This window comes from Clavelina lepadiformis, chromosome 4 (genome assembly GCF_947623445.1).
Source record: "Clavelina lepadiformis chromosome 4, kaClaLepa1.1, whole genome shotgun sequence".
Lineage (NCBI taxonomy): Eukaryota > Metazoa > Chordata > Ascidiacea > Aplousobranchia > Clavelinidae > Clavelina > Clavelina lepadiformis.
Window position 1 is genome coordinate 5,295,429 of NC_135243.1, and position 13,833 is coordinate 5,309,261.

Below are 13,833 nucleotides of genomic sequence, written 5' to 3' on the forward strand. Positions count from 1 at the left end.
GGAGTAATTAAATGAATACGAGTATAACCAATGACCCAACAATCTAACACTAGGATGAATGTTTAATGCTCGTATTTGCACCAAGATAATAGAAATTGCCCTGCAGAGTACATGTAAGCAAAGCTGTTTACTTTGCGTTGCGTTCTATATCTGTTTTACCTCTATGAACACAAAAACTTTGGGAGTTTGACCAGACTATAAGCAAACAGACGTGATGAGTTTCGATTTAAATTTTTGATTGCTTTTAAAAGCTGCAACATTTTGCATCTTCCAATTTTCATTCTTTTACAAATATATCTGCACCGGTTGGTGCAATCAGCACCAACCCCTTTATTTTTGCAAATTCAAGTCCTGCTATCTTTGACACGACAAATGCCTTTCCTTTATTAAGGCAATTTAAAAAAATTAAAAATCTATACTCAAAACCATACATTCAGCTTATATTTGTATATATGTTTTCCTATTTATGTTTATGTACTGTCAGAGTGTCCGCAACTGCTTTGTACTACTTGACTGGACGGGCAGGTGCAAAGCGCTTCCGCGGTTGCGTGACGTTCCTGTAAGTGCAAAACGGCGTCAAGTTGGCTACCTATCACTTTCATATTTAAGCTTGACTTCTTCAAAAGGTGAAGTTGGTTACCTTTGTTATTTATTTGTAGATAAAGTGAACAAGCAACGTCAACCTTTGTTTATCAATCCCTGCAAACTCATGACGTCACTTTCAAGCACAACAGTGAACTTCACCAGATTCTTTACCACTTCAAGCATTGAAGCGACGAATGGTACTTCCAAACGGCCGAATTGAAGCGCTTTAGCTTCATTAAAAACGAATTTACATCAGGCCTGCTATCATCTCATTTTATAAATCTGGATCAGGCTTACCAAGGTATCTGCAGAGCCATGATAGGCCTACTAATAAGTAATAACTAATTGGCACAAAGGAAAAGTGACCACGCGGCCATTGCTCCAACTACTTGCCGTGCTAAAATTCCAAACATGAGTCAGTTAAGCACATTTTTCATTTTGCCTCTTCAGACGCAACTTACAACAAAGCAGCCTCCACTCTTTTGGAGAAGTTTGACGCTAAGAAGATTGCGCAGTGAATGGAATCTATCAAGACCGTCGACTCCTCACACTCAAGCATGAAGTCGTCTCGTTTCCGTCTTCCGTTTCTCCTCTCTTCCCAAACCACCGTCAACTGATGAAAATGGAAAGTCTACTAGAGAAGAGACTCCAGATCGACAGGAATTGTGATAAGGAAGTGTCAACGTGTCAAAAACAAAGTCAGGTAAGTAGGCCTATAAGGGCCCAGACAATATCTGTCGGGAACTCATACGCCAAGTTGGACATTTCATGAATTCTTGACTACATATCTTTCTGTCTTCCTGCTTTCGACACCACAAAATCTCCAAATGTTTGAGGGAAACCTTTGTGGTAGAAAAGTCATAAACTCAGAAACCGCTGGGGGTCTAAAATTGCTATCAAATAATGCCTTTGTAGAATGTCTCCTTCAAGGTTCTCAAAGGTCTAATTGACACCCGCTTTAAACCCATAGTCCACCACATCTTTCCTTGTGAGCATCAAGGTTTCGATGCTAGAAGTCAATGGATCTCTTTTATAACTAGTTTCGAAAGTAAGGAAAATACGGAATATACTTCCACATTTACTAATTTATACCGGACTAGTTATTATGTAGTTACTGAGTTAGCTTTAATCTTTAATTTCATTTCGTGATGATGATTGGTTATTGATAACACTCTGATAACACAGTAGCCTACATTGCGCATGAGCTCCAACGATATAGGCTACCGCTTCACTGAGTATAGAACTGCTTTAAACAATATACACTGTTAGCCACTTGGTGTCGCAAGAACACAGTTGAGGTAGCGTTCTATGCTCAATGAATTAGCGTTCGCAACAGCGCAGGACTTTTCGACCCTAGAGCTTCTTACATGAAACGACCAGCCGCTTGGCATAACCAACTGCTCCCAGACAAGCACATAGTTAAGTCGACAACGTAGGCGTCAGAGCGTTGCGTTTGGGGAAACACAATTGGAATGCAAGGTGGAGAAAAATTCATGCCCGATTTCTGAGCTTGGTCAGCGACGAAGATTGTTTTGTTACCTAACTTGACTTCAGCTTTATTGAGAAGGCTTGGATATGACTTAACAGCCTTCAAACCGGTACGGGGCGTTTCCGCTCTACTCGTTACCAATGGCGAGTGGAAAACTCTGCGGCTTGCGAATGTGGCGCGGAGAAGCAAACCAACGGTAATGTTATATTCGAATGTTCTATCTACCACCTTTTCCTCGGATTGCATGGTTTGTTGGTTATGGATGATGAAAAGTGGCGACTCGACTCCTTGCCTCGATATATAGCCTGGTTGGTTGAATACCATCTTGTCTACACAAAGACGAAGTAGCCTATTACACAAACTTGCCTACAGAAATTTAATACAGATCAAACAGTAGCGTAAGACCGCATTTTGGAAAAACTTACAAAAATATCTAAGACCCAAATTCTGTATTCCCGTGCTCCTGACAGAAGCCGAGTTATCACCAGTCTTGTCTTAAACAGTATATGTCATCTGTATTTTACATTACGTAATTTATCTGCATTTATATTTATGCATTTCAAGGGAAAAAGCTTTGTCTCACTATCTTGCATTGAAAGTTAAATAGACCCTCACATATTGGTGCAACTGTTTTTATCAGGTCAAAAAAACCTACAAATAAAAAGAGTTATATCATTGCTTTCCGAATTTTTGGGAAAAATTGTAGTTAGTTATACCTGCTGGTTACTCAGCTAATCATAGTCAGTTATTCTGACAACCTGACTTTTGCAACCCTTTAAAACAAATAAAGTTAAAATATTTCGAATTTATTGTATTTATATTTCATCTTATAAGCAGGACAGTTTGACTCGAACGAGGAATGACGTGACCACATGATAAAAGATATAGTTTTTACTTATTGCTTTATGGGCGATTGTGAAAACATTTTGTAAATAAGCAGTGTAGGTTATAGAAAACGCATATTATTTAACGTATGATGAATAAAATGCTTAACTATGAAATATATGTTAAATTTAGTTTATGCTATGCACAATTTATTGCTTACTCGTATATATGTGTATGTATGATATGTATATACCTGCTCTCTATTGATTGGAAAGAAAACACAAAGTTAGACCACAAGCATTTTTGGTAACAAAATATTTAAAGAATGATTTGAAACAAATAATTACGTTGATTAAACCATGTTAACAGTTTAAATATCAAATCTACAAAAAACTCATGCACACATAACTAAATGTCAAACTTTGTTGTTCATCTTTTATCAATTTACAGCTGTGTTTGCTGAAAGAAAACCAAAGTTTTTCCAAGATCTAAAAGGGTATTTACCGAAGCTGACTTCAAGCTTGCAACAAAATGTTCATATAGCAACTATACAAACGGTTTTGCCAAATTAAGTTTTCTAAGATTCTTCTCAAGTCATTAATTAAAACTTCGTGTAAACGTTCTTTGTTTTCTAATGACTCTTCATATAATTTCATTTCCGTTCTTATACGTTTAATATTTTCTTCATTATCTTCATTGCTAAACCTTTCGCGAATCAATAATTATCCTTTCAATGCTTCAATCGCTGTGGAAAAGTCATGCTTCTTTGCGAAACATTTCAAAATAATAGCATAAACCCAAGAAATGAAATTCTCGCCTTGCCTAGGAACTCCTTGGTAATATGCAAGCACTCCTTCTGCAACTGTTATTGCCGAATCATAATTACGTTTCAGCAGTAGACATTTAGCTATATGAATGATTGAGCGAATGTGCATTTCATCAAAATTGTCATACGATAACTTTTCTTTGTTGTTATGAAGGAAGATATGAACAAAGAAATAAAATTTCAAGGTTGAAACTTGAAACATATAGTTATTTAATTCTAACTTCCAGACAATGCTGTACGCAAACCTCATAAGCGTCCAATATATCAAAAGGTAAACAATTTGATGGAGGATTCTGAATATTTTCCAGAAAATATTGGAAAATTTCATCCTCGTCAAGGCTTGTTACCACAAGCTTGCCATTCAATTTGTCTTGTTTTTTCTTTTCGTTGATAACTTCCAATGCCACCACCGAAGCGAACAAATGTGCTCGGCTATCAGGGCTGTATTCTGTACGAATTTCCTTTGCAAGTTTAAGGGCATCATCAAATCTACCCTTTTGTCTGTAGCACTCAAGTGTAAAAAGTTTAACTTCAAAACTGGAATAGGCATGTTGCCCTTTATTCTTAAGTATCAATTAGTTTATCACGCAGACGTAAATATTACAACGCTTACATTCTGTACGACAACAAGTGTTGCGTTACAAACCTAAAATCAAGTTTTTTTATTTGAATCATACCTTGCAAGCACCAAGTTATTTCAAAATAGTCCACAGCAGATTTGACGCCAATTAATTTTGTCAACTTCAATATATCCACTTTAACGGGGTCGCTATAATATCCCGTTGAAAATAAAAAGCTATCAATTTGGCTGTACGTGGAGCAGTAAACTTCCAGGCGAAACTGACAAGCAATTGCTATGGCATTCCCAGCTTATGAGCAGTTTCTTGGTTTATTATTTGTTTCTCCAGTAGCCTAAGTGATCCACAACATTGAAGTTGGAATAACTGGAATTAGAAATATAATGTATGCTGCCAAGTGCTTGAATGAACAAAGTTGTACTTCTGTAAACGAGACGTTTGACGTTGAACGAATGATTATCCCGAAAACTGTTTCAGTATCTAAAAATTCTCAAAATCTTCTTTTAATTGGGAATTTATGTTTTTGTATGATACAGAAAATTTCTGTTTTACCAACCTCGAAAACCGTTTCCAAATAGAGTGTTTACCAGCAACGAAGCAAGTTTTAATTAAAATCTCTTAAAAGTGATATCCGTTTTTAAGGATTTCTGATTTTTACAAATACTTCAACATTTCACTGGTTGATAAATTCGGTTTTCTATTTCTTCTTTTCATTGTGTTTCTGCCTGCCCAGTGGAAACTTACATGCATGTGGGAGAATTACATCAAACGATATGCCCTGTGGCGTAAACCTTTTCACAAACCATTCTTTGCAATTCTTATAGCCGTTTATAGAGACGACAAACGGCACAATTGCTTCTCTTAAAGCTTAAATAATTAAATGAGAAAGAAATGTGATGCTGCGGAAATATTCTAGAGCAAGCACCTTTACTTTCTTGCTCTTTCTACTTATGTTGTCGTCCAGTAAGATGATGTTTTCAAAGTCTGAGTAGAGAGAGATTTCTCCTCTTGCGAGAGAGCCCATCCCAACAACCGCATATTCACGCACTTTGCCCATGATGTCAATGCAAGTCTCAGAAATGAATTTTATGATGTCAGCGTACTGTTTAGATATGTCACCCTGCAGGTCCCCCATAGCTTTTATCTGTGCTGCTTCTTCATTTTGTTCGTCTGAACTTTTGGTACACAACGCAGATCACGTTTTGTGTTCTTGCACGTGCTTCTAACCTTTTCCTTTACTACTTCAGCAAATTAGATTACTTTGAAATCTTTACTACTTGCTCCAGCCATTGTCAAAACATGACTATGAAGCTCGTTAAGATCTGCTTTGATTTTCATATGTAGTTCATATGTAGCTTTGATATTGTAGTTCACAACAAAAGCCATCTGTTTCAGAGGTAAATGACATGGCAGACTCGAATATTCCGAAACGGATGGTCTGACAACAAAGTTCAGATTGGATAGAACACTGCAAACCCCTTGTGATGAGAAAACGTATCGAATTTGCTCATGTGCATATTACCCTATTAAGCGATATGTGTCTCCAATGTTTTCAGGCTTTTATCTCGGCCAAACTCTTAAAACGATGTCGCAAAAATGAAGTAAATAAACGTTGAACGATAGGGTAAAGTGCCGGTGAATTTTCCAAAGCCAAAACGTAAAAACAAGCACAACACGCGAGCCATTGTAAGTTGGATATCGGTCAAAAATAATCTTTTCAGATACGTCGACTGTCACGATGTTGTTTCAGTTGGCTGATTGTAAACAAAGCTTTTTACAGTTAGTAAATATTGTGAGCAAGATTTTTTTCGAAAATCGGTTTTTAACAGGCTATCCGCTATATACTGTACATGGACAGAGAGCGTCGCTAATATGAATTTAGCGACATGCCAACAACTCAACCATACTGCTCACGCAGTCATGCGGTAATATAGTGTGGTTTTCGTTAACGTATGTCATATTATTCATGAGAAGTACTTCTACCAAAGTCCTTTCGGAAATTATAGATTTGGGCTTGGCACAAAAGCTCTCTGCATCTTTTTGTCGTAAAAACAAAACGGGATCTAATACGATTTTTCTTGTATACACGGCATGTGCGTGATTTTTATTGCTTTCTCAATCCCGAAACACCCGTGATTGTGTTGTGAAAATCACGGATATTCCAGAAATTTCGAGCATGATTCCAAAATCCCAACATTATTTCAGACCCTGCTAACAATCTTATTTTAATAAAGTTGACTAGAGATACACCCCGGCGCCGTATTAATTACACTTGCCCAGATTTTAACTTGAACTGACATCATCAAACTTACAACAATCATCAAACTTACAACAATGAAATTGCATCAGAGTTTCACTGAAAGAATAGCCTGGTTACTAAATTGGACCTAATTCGCAGAATGCAGAACAAGCTATTTCAGTGCTATGTGACTCATAGGGCTATAATCAAGCTGCGCTTTGAAATAGTCAGCGTCATACGTAAGAAACCAAAATAGGCTTCTCTTTTTTACGTAGTCAAACGTCATAAAGGGGTGATGACAGGAATGAACATATCAAATGAAGTAGCCTGTGGCAAGAAACAAGATATTATGATTTCGGAGATTTCCGAACAAATGCAGGATGGCATAATGTGAAAACCACTGGCCTATGGCTTAGAGAACATATCGGTGTCTGCTTATTGTTAACTGTCAAATTGGGAGTTCTTGTAGACCGATACTAATTAAGTTACAATTTTAACAACGAAAGCGCCTTAATCCTTTTCAGCTACTGCACTATATCAGCGTAGAATACAGGATAAAACTGGAGAACCAAATGGTTTGCAGGCTAGAAGATTGCTAGTTATGCAGCATGTGTTCAAGTAAATTGTAAAGCAGAGGCCGATACACCAAGTTCAAAATTGTCAAAGAACTTGCATGACCAGAAATCACTGCTTATACTTCCCAAAAGTGTGCTTCCAAGCTAAGCACGCAAGCTCTTTGTTATGTCACTACAGTGATCCAGCTCTTGGACGACTTACGAACAGTGAGTGGTGTAGCCAGAAAAAAATTTGGGGGGGGGGGCAAATATTTCATGATTTCAAGGGAACTACGAAGTGTTTGTTTTAAGACACCGCCACCTGATGTAGAAGCCTATAAACACAAAAACTTGAGTAGGTCATGGCCCCTTTCGCTCCCCCCTGGCTACGCCTATGCTTACGAACGTCAAGGTTTCATTAAATATGGTGTGGTTTTCAAATGAAAGTCATTGACACAAGCGATGAGCAATTATAGCTTTAAATAAACTTTGCGCAGTGTGTGAGTTTCACCTAACTGATTTCAAATGAGCGGTGGGGAAAGTATAAAGCGAAATGTCACGTTTGAGCAAGCAAAGTTTATGGAAATAATAGCTATTATGACGTTTTCCTTAGTGCTTTGACAAAATCATATAGAGAAAGATTGTTGACTTATTGGTGAGACTCCGGTGTCGTGAAACTCGCTTCCTGTTTGAGATGTATTTACATAGACAACGTAAGAGAAATGAGCTGAAATGCATGTGATGTCTAACTAAATAAGTCAAGGGTATTCGGAGAATACTCGTCGTTATGGTTGAGAAATATTGGTTCTTTTGATGGATAAGTTTTTAATTTTTAGTTACGTTTTTCACTTTAGAGTTTAGACTTAGAACATTATTTTTTGGAATTTTGCAGACATTTTTACTTCGATATTTAAAACAATACGCTTACATTGGTCTTATTTGGGAGCTTTTGTAAGTCACTGATAAAACGCATCGCACGCATTAATTTCAACAATGAGAATTATTCGAGGACAAATGACACCACGTCAGCAATGGTCGATGTCGGTGCGAGTCGGTGACTTTCTGCCGGAAGACATCATCGTAAAAGCGGTCAACCATCGGCTCGAAGTCCGGGCCGAGAAAGTGGCGGTGGACGGCAACAGCGAAGCCGAATTCAGTCACAAGTAAGCGTTGAACTTACGGTGCGTTGTTGAAAATTAAAATGTTAAATCCAGCTTCGATTCCTGTATTTCAAAGCGTTTGTTGTGGTTTCTAATTTAGACCAAGTACTTACCGGTTAATTATCTGTTTATTTATGAGCAGGTAGTAACAAAAATGACCTTTAAAGTGACGTAATAATGCATTTTATCTGCAGATGTCAACTCCCCAATGAAGTTGACGCAACCAGCATTTCGACGCAGTTATATCGGGATGGAACGTTGGTTCTGCGCGCTGATTGGAAGCCTGGTACATTATGACGTCACGAATGACCTTGCTGTCAACTCCGACTATCTATGCATGTTTAGTGTCATCTTTCGAATCGTATTTGATGTATTATACTTGCAGCTGCGGTTTCGTAGGCAGCAGTGTTGGCATTTTATGTGGTGAAGACCTTACCCCACACGAAAGCGGTATTCTCACAATGTATCTTTGTTATACTATTTGTACGATGTGACCGTATATCGATTGTATAAGAATAGGCTGTTATTATTTCACCGTAAAAAGATTTTAGGTTCAAAGCAATTTTTCACAGTTTTTTGTCCGCCCAACTTAAATATTAATACAGAACCAAGTGAACAAACCTAACTGTTCTTTCTGATGCAATTAATTAACCTTGCCCTACCTACCTATCTTCAACAACGGGCTGCGTGACCTTCTTACGGTGAAATAGTCACTTTCTTAAGATAGGAAATCAAGCTACTGATCACACAGGATTTGAATATCATTATAACGTCTTCAAAGACCTTGCCTGCGTTTAATATACCATCACTGTATGTTTATGTAACTTATCTGTGGCCAACCGTGTTGATTACTTTCTCAACTGTCTTTTTTTCAAAGGGTTTTAAGCCCTTTAATCAGCTTTGTATTTGTTCTTTCCTGAGGTAGCGCATTTCTTTTAAATGAAATCATATGATGTCTTTCAATTATCCACTTTGAAAGCGTCCTTGGGAATTGTCTTCGTGCGATTTGATACACAGTTGCTCAATACAAACAATTCTCACTGCAGGTGTAACAACTAGGCCTGTTATTGTATTGTTGTTGTTAGTTCCAAGAGATTCGTCAGACAATGTATTAACGCCAGGCAATCGAGTTGCTGAGACTTTGCAAGGCGAAGTGCTCAAAATCTGGAACACACGCGACAAACATGCTGAAGGTCGCATATTCGCCACAGTAAAATTGGTAAAAAGCAATGATCGCGATTTTATGCTTCTGCCAAAAAATGTTAACGCAACCTAGGAAATCTTTTACAACACAATTTCAGGAGAAAAATGTGAGCAGTGTTTACTTTTTAAAATCACAACAAAATCTAATTAGTCATGCATGCGGCCTACATTCCGAGTGACTTGCAATCATATGACGATGTCAAAACTAAATAAAGCATACAAGGTGACAAAGAATAATAAAACCACCGCTTTGTCAAACGTAGAGCGGTTAATTTCGATGACATTCCATACAAAACGTAACGCTGTGTGACTGTGAACCGCCAAGATTGAGACGGTAGGTCGGTTTAAAAACTAGCTCTTTTGCGCCACCTGCCGCAAATACTCGTTCAACAAAGGTCTCAACTTAATTCTCACTGCTGTGAACACGAGCACCAATTGCAAATTTATATTTTTAATTTTATGTGAAAAATATTTAAACGTTAAAATTTAGTCATTTTCCGATGAGTTTCCGCTCGTTTCTGGTGAAGTTCAATCACCGAACTCTCAGACCGAACCGAATCCAACTCGGACTGGAGTTGCTTTAGTTTCCCCTGCATCTGCTTCGCCACACCGGGGTTCCTAGGCAGACAAAATTATCAACAAATATAGTTAAGCTTTTATTAATATAACTGTAAGTGTGTCTTGAAAATTTTTATTTCTGATAACATTCGCAACCGTCAGCTGCATACTAGCAACGCCGACCTCGCAATTACCGTTGTAAAACTTTCCCGATGAGCAGCTTTTAACCGGGCGCAGCTTTATATTACGGCTAATACAATACAGAGCCAGTGCAATTGAAATAACGAGAACATGTCTTGGAGAGTAATTCCAATAACTGAAGTTATCTGCTAGGTACACGCAGAGTTCCCCTAACTATAACAAGCGCCGAAAAAATCGACTTGATAAATAAAACTATGAAGCATGCGATAAAGAATCGTGGCCTGTGAGAGAAGGTACATTGGGGCAGCGCGAGAGATGCCATGTTTTGTAACGACACCTTTTTCCGAGGAAAAGTTCTTGTACCGCAAACAAAAATCTTAATCTAACATTCAAAAATATCAGACCAAATTATAGAAAGCTGTCAAAGTCTTGTCACCTCTCTCTGTTTCTTCTGATGGCGTCTTTCACTTTTGATATTTTGTCTTTCAACTGTTTGATTTTTGAGTCGTTTTTCAGTAGTTCCGCTTTTATTTTACAAGGTCCAGAACTCTTCATAGGCTTGTTGATTCCAAAAGAGTCTTTCGGTAAAAGCTTTTTCAGACGGTCATCCTTCTTATTTCTATCTCCGAGGGTTTTATTAATGAAATGAAAAACTGTGTGTTTGTGCCGTTTTGGCAGAGATGAACTCGATGTCGCTGCAGCCTGTGATGGTTTCATGCGTAAGTAAAAGTTAAATAAATAGAAGATAATAGAAATTTTTAAACTCCATTTTCAAAATTCAATATTTAGCTATTGACATGGTTGACTTATTCGCAAAAACCTAGTATCAAATTTAGGCAAACAATAGATCCAATTGGAAAAGGGTTTAGACATTAACGTGAATAAAATGCCCAAATATTGCTTAGCTTAAGTACTTCCTGACGTACGGTATTGTTTCTCATCTTTTTTTCTTTAATCATCATGCAATGATCTAAAGACTTTCCAGCTGGTAACACCACAACCGGAACAGGTTCCACTCTGCCCTTGCCATCTTTACCCAGTCCCTCTCCAGCCTTGTATCTAGATTTTAGTCCAAAGAATGAATCAATTCATAACGCAATGTCGGCCAAAAGCAAAACATGGCAACCTTTTACAAAAACATTGTTAAGAGCTTTGGAACATGTAGGCCAACTAAGTAGTATTATTTAGTGTTATTACAGGTACAACGTAAAGTGTACGTAGTAGGGTGATGAATATGTTATGGTTATGCAAGGATCAATTGAAAATGTTATTACCCGAACTTCATGAGCATTTTCGATCCAAAACCATTCGTGTACTTCTCCCAGGCACCGAGTTTAGCTTGTTCACTGCTGCTCGAGTCTTGAGCTTAAACAACACACAGAGCTTATGTTAAAAAATAAACCTTAGTTAATGCCTTACGCTCGCATTTCAATTTAACACAGTGTCGCTTATGTATTATGAAATTCAGAAAAACGTCACAATTAAAGCATGCGATCATAATATCCACTTCAGACCAAAACAAGAAATGCCAAAATGGTTTCAAAACGCTATTATTTGTTTTTAAGTTTTCTATTGCTGCAAGTTACTTGTGGTATATTACCAATTTCCTGACGATCATTGACTTCTATGACGTCATCCTCATCTGAAGAGCTTGAGCTGTATTCATCGATGTCATTTTGCAAAGACGGAAAAACCTCATCAATGTTTAAAGTGGTTGTTAGATTTTGATGCGAAAACCTGCAGAAGATAGGCTAAGTGGAACAGCTGCAACATGTTTTGCATTACATAAAAGTTAAACAAAAAATAATTTTGCAGTTACTCGCCACACACCTCACAATACAGAAAAATTTGCCACTGCTACCAAACAAGGATCGACAAAACTCACTGAACAGTGTACTGATGATTTTCATGGGTTTCAAGCAGTGTCGCAGGATGCCAAATCCCGTCCGGATGTTTCGCAACACAAGTTGAGCCAGCCTTAAATGACGAGAAATCAGGCTCAGAAAATTTCCGCAAAACATACAGGCTCACTGTGTGTCCATGGGAAAACTTGCATTCACGGGACGAAAATCTTGTAAAGCATAAACCTTGTTAGCCATTGGTTGGTTATAGCTTTCCAAATTGCCCGCTTTTACAGAAGTAACTATATTTTTGGACATCACATATATTTTCATACATACCAGTATTTCAACATCAGTGTCATTCAAAAGAATGCCAGATCAATGCCCTTTTACCATTAATGGTTTCCAGTGACAAATTATGATTAAAATTATGATTATGTTTAATTATGACAAAATATAAATACCCAATGAGCTATTGACAAAACAAAGCAAATAGGTGAACTACGCTAGGCAGTAAGAATTACTGCCAAAATCAGTATCACATATTTACTTGCATTTTCCTTCCAGCATAAAGTGACAGGGTTTCATTTCAATTAGAGTTGGGTTCAAAAACAAAACCTTCACAAATATTTTGGGATCAGAATATTCCTTTTTCGAGTTATTAGTCTCGTTTATTACGTCCATGATCATGGCGTTATGGTACTGCACGCCAGACCACTCTGTCCTGAAAGGTGCTCTACAGCGCACCCCTGTGATATCATCAGAGTCTTCAATAGTTTCCAAAAAATCTTCGTTAAAATTAAAATTTTCCCCTGATAAGTCCGAGTAATCATCGACATAGAAATCTTCATCGTTAGTAATTTCTTCCGCAACTTGTGGAGTCATGTGACCACCACCATCGAGTCTGCCGGACACCTTCTTTGATTTGCTTGTTTCGGCCATGACACCTTGTGAAGATCCATTGTCTTGTGCGGAATTAACACCAGCGTAGAACAATGTCATTTCATCATCCATCGACTTGCTTTGATTGTCCACGTCTGAACAAATACCTTGTTCACCATTTTGTGCATTTGTGTGATGGTCACCAGTCTAAAAGCAAGCAAATACCTTTTGATAACATTAACTATGGTACAATGTGGTAAGGTGGCGGCATACACTCAAATATGCCACCCATCTAACTAACCATGCAATGTGTTATTTTAGTTAAACTAGAGATATAGGAAAGAATAGAAATCAAAGATAAATAAGAACAAGGTCTACCAGGATATCAAACTCACTTCATTGTTATCATCTGCAATTTCATCCAATATAGCGAGCAGTTTGCTTTTCTCATGTGATAAAACACTCTCTTCGGTGAGATCAATTAACTCCTTCATCTCACTTTGAAGTACAAGAAGCTCGGCATCGGACTGGCCGGCTGAAATCGCAGATTCTATCTTAAAAAGAAACGGATTCGCCCATTTAAAACACCTATGTCGTGCATTTGAAGCATATTGTGTTAATTCACAACGTGTCATATATGCGAGCAGTAACGACCAAATTTTTAAAAGTAGGCCAATATATTTCTTATGGATGCTCTTGGTAATACTAATTATACAATAAAGGCGACAATTGCAACATGGAGTACACAAAGAAAAAGAATTTTAGTCAAACTCACAGTTTTGTTTTACCTGCGCTAGCTGTAGTTTGTATGATTCCAACGTTCCTTTTAACTCATCCATTTCAAGCGCTTGAAGCTTACCACTTCCAACAAGTGTGAAGGAATCTTCAGATTACAACATTATTTACATTATAAACTACATGATTACGTTGTTTTCAAAAACTTTGCCTTAAA

At 37.6% G+C, this 13,833-nt stretch overlaps 2 protein-coding genes across 3 annotated transcripts; one reads left to right on the forward strand and one right to left on the reverse strand.

Annotated features, from left to right (window-relative positions):
• The first annotated feature begins 7,920 nt into the window (after positions 1-7,920).
• Positions 7,921-9,316, forward strand: LOC143452409 (heat shock protein beta-7-like). Its single transcript, XM_076953370.1, has 2 exons — positions 7,921-8,259; positions 8,451-9,316. Exons 1-2 carry the CDS (start codon positions 8,090-8,092, stop codon positions 8,551-8,553), a joined length of 273 nt encoding a protein of 90 aa, XP_076809485.1. The 5' UTR covers positions 7,921-8,089; the 3' UTR covers positions 8,554-9,316.
• Positions 9,317-9,894: 578 nt separating this feature from the next.
• Positions 9,895-13,831, reverse strand: LOC143452404 (zinc finger CCCH-type with G patch domain-containing protein-like). 2 transcript variants are annotated; one of them, XM_076953361.1, is made up of 9 exons: positions 13,670-13,831; positions 13,277-13,435; positions 12,550-13,088; positions 12,044-12,229; positions 11,759-11,895; positions 11,433-11,523; positions 11,085-11,217; positions 10,595-10,860; positions 9,895-10,077 (listed from the first exon to the last, which is right to left on the reverse strand). In XM_076953361.1, the coding sequence occupies exons 1-9, from the start codon at positions 13,718-13,720 to the stop codon at positions 9,939-9,941; spliced, it is 1,701 nt and encodes a 566-aa protein (XP_076809476.1). In that variant the 5' UTR covers positions 13,721-13,831; the 3' UTR covers positions 9,895-9,938. The 2 variants fall into 2 exon arrangements, with proteins under 2 accessions (XP_076809476.1, XP_076809477.1); XM_076953362.1 differs by having other exon boundaries at positions 13,277-13,431; positions 13,670-13,821.
• Between the last annotated feature and the right edge of the window lie 2 nt (positions 13,832-13,833).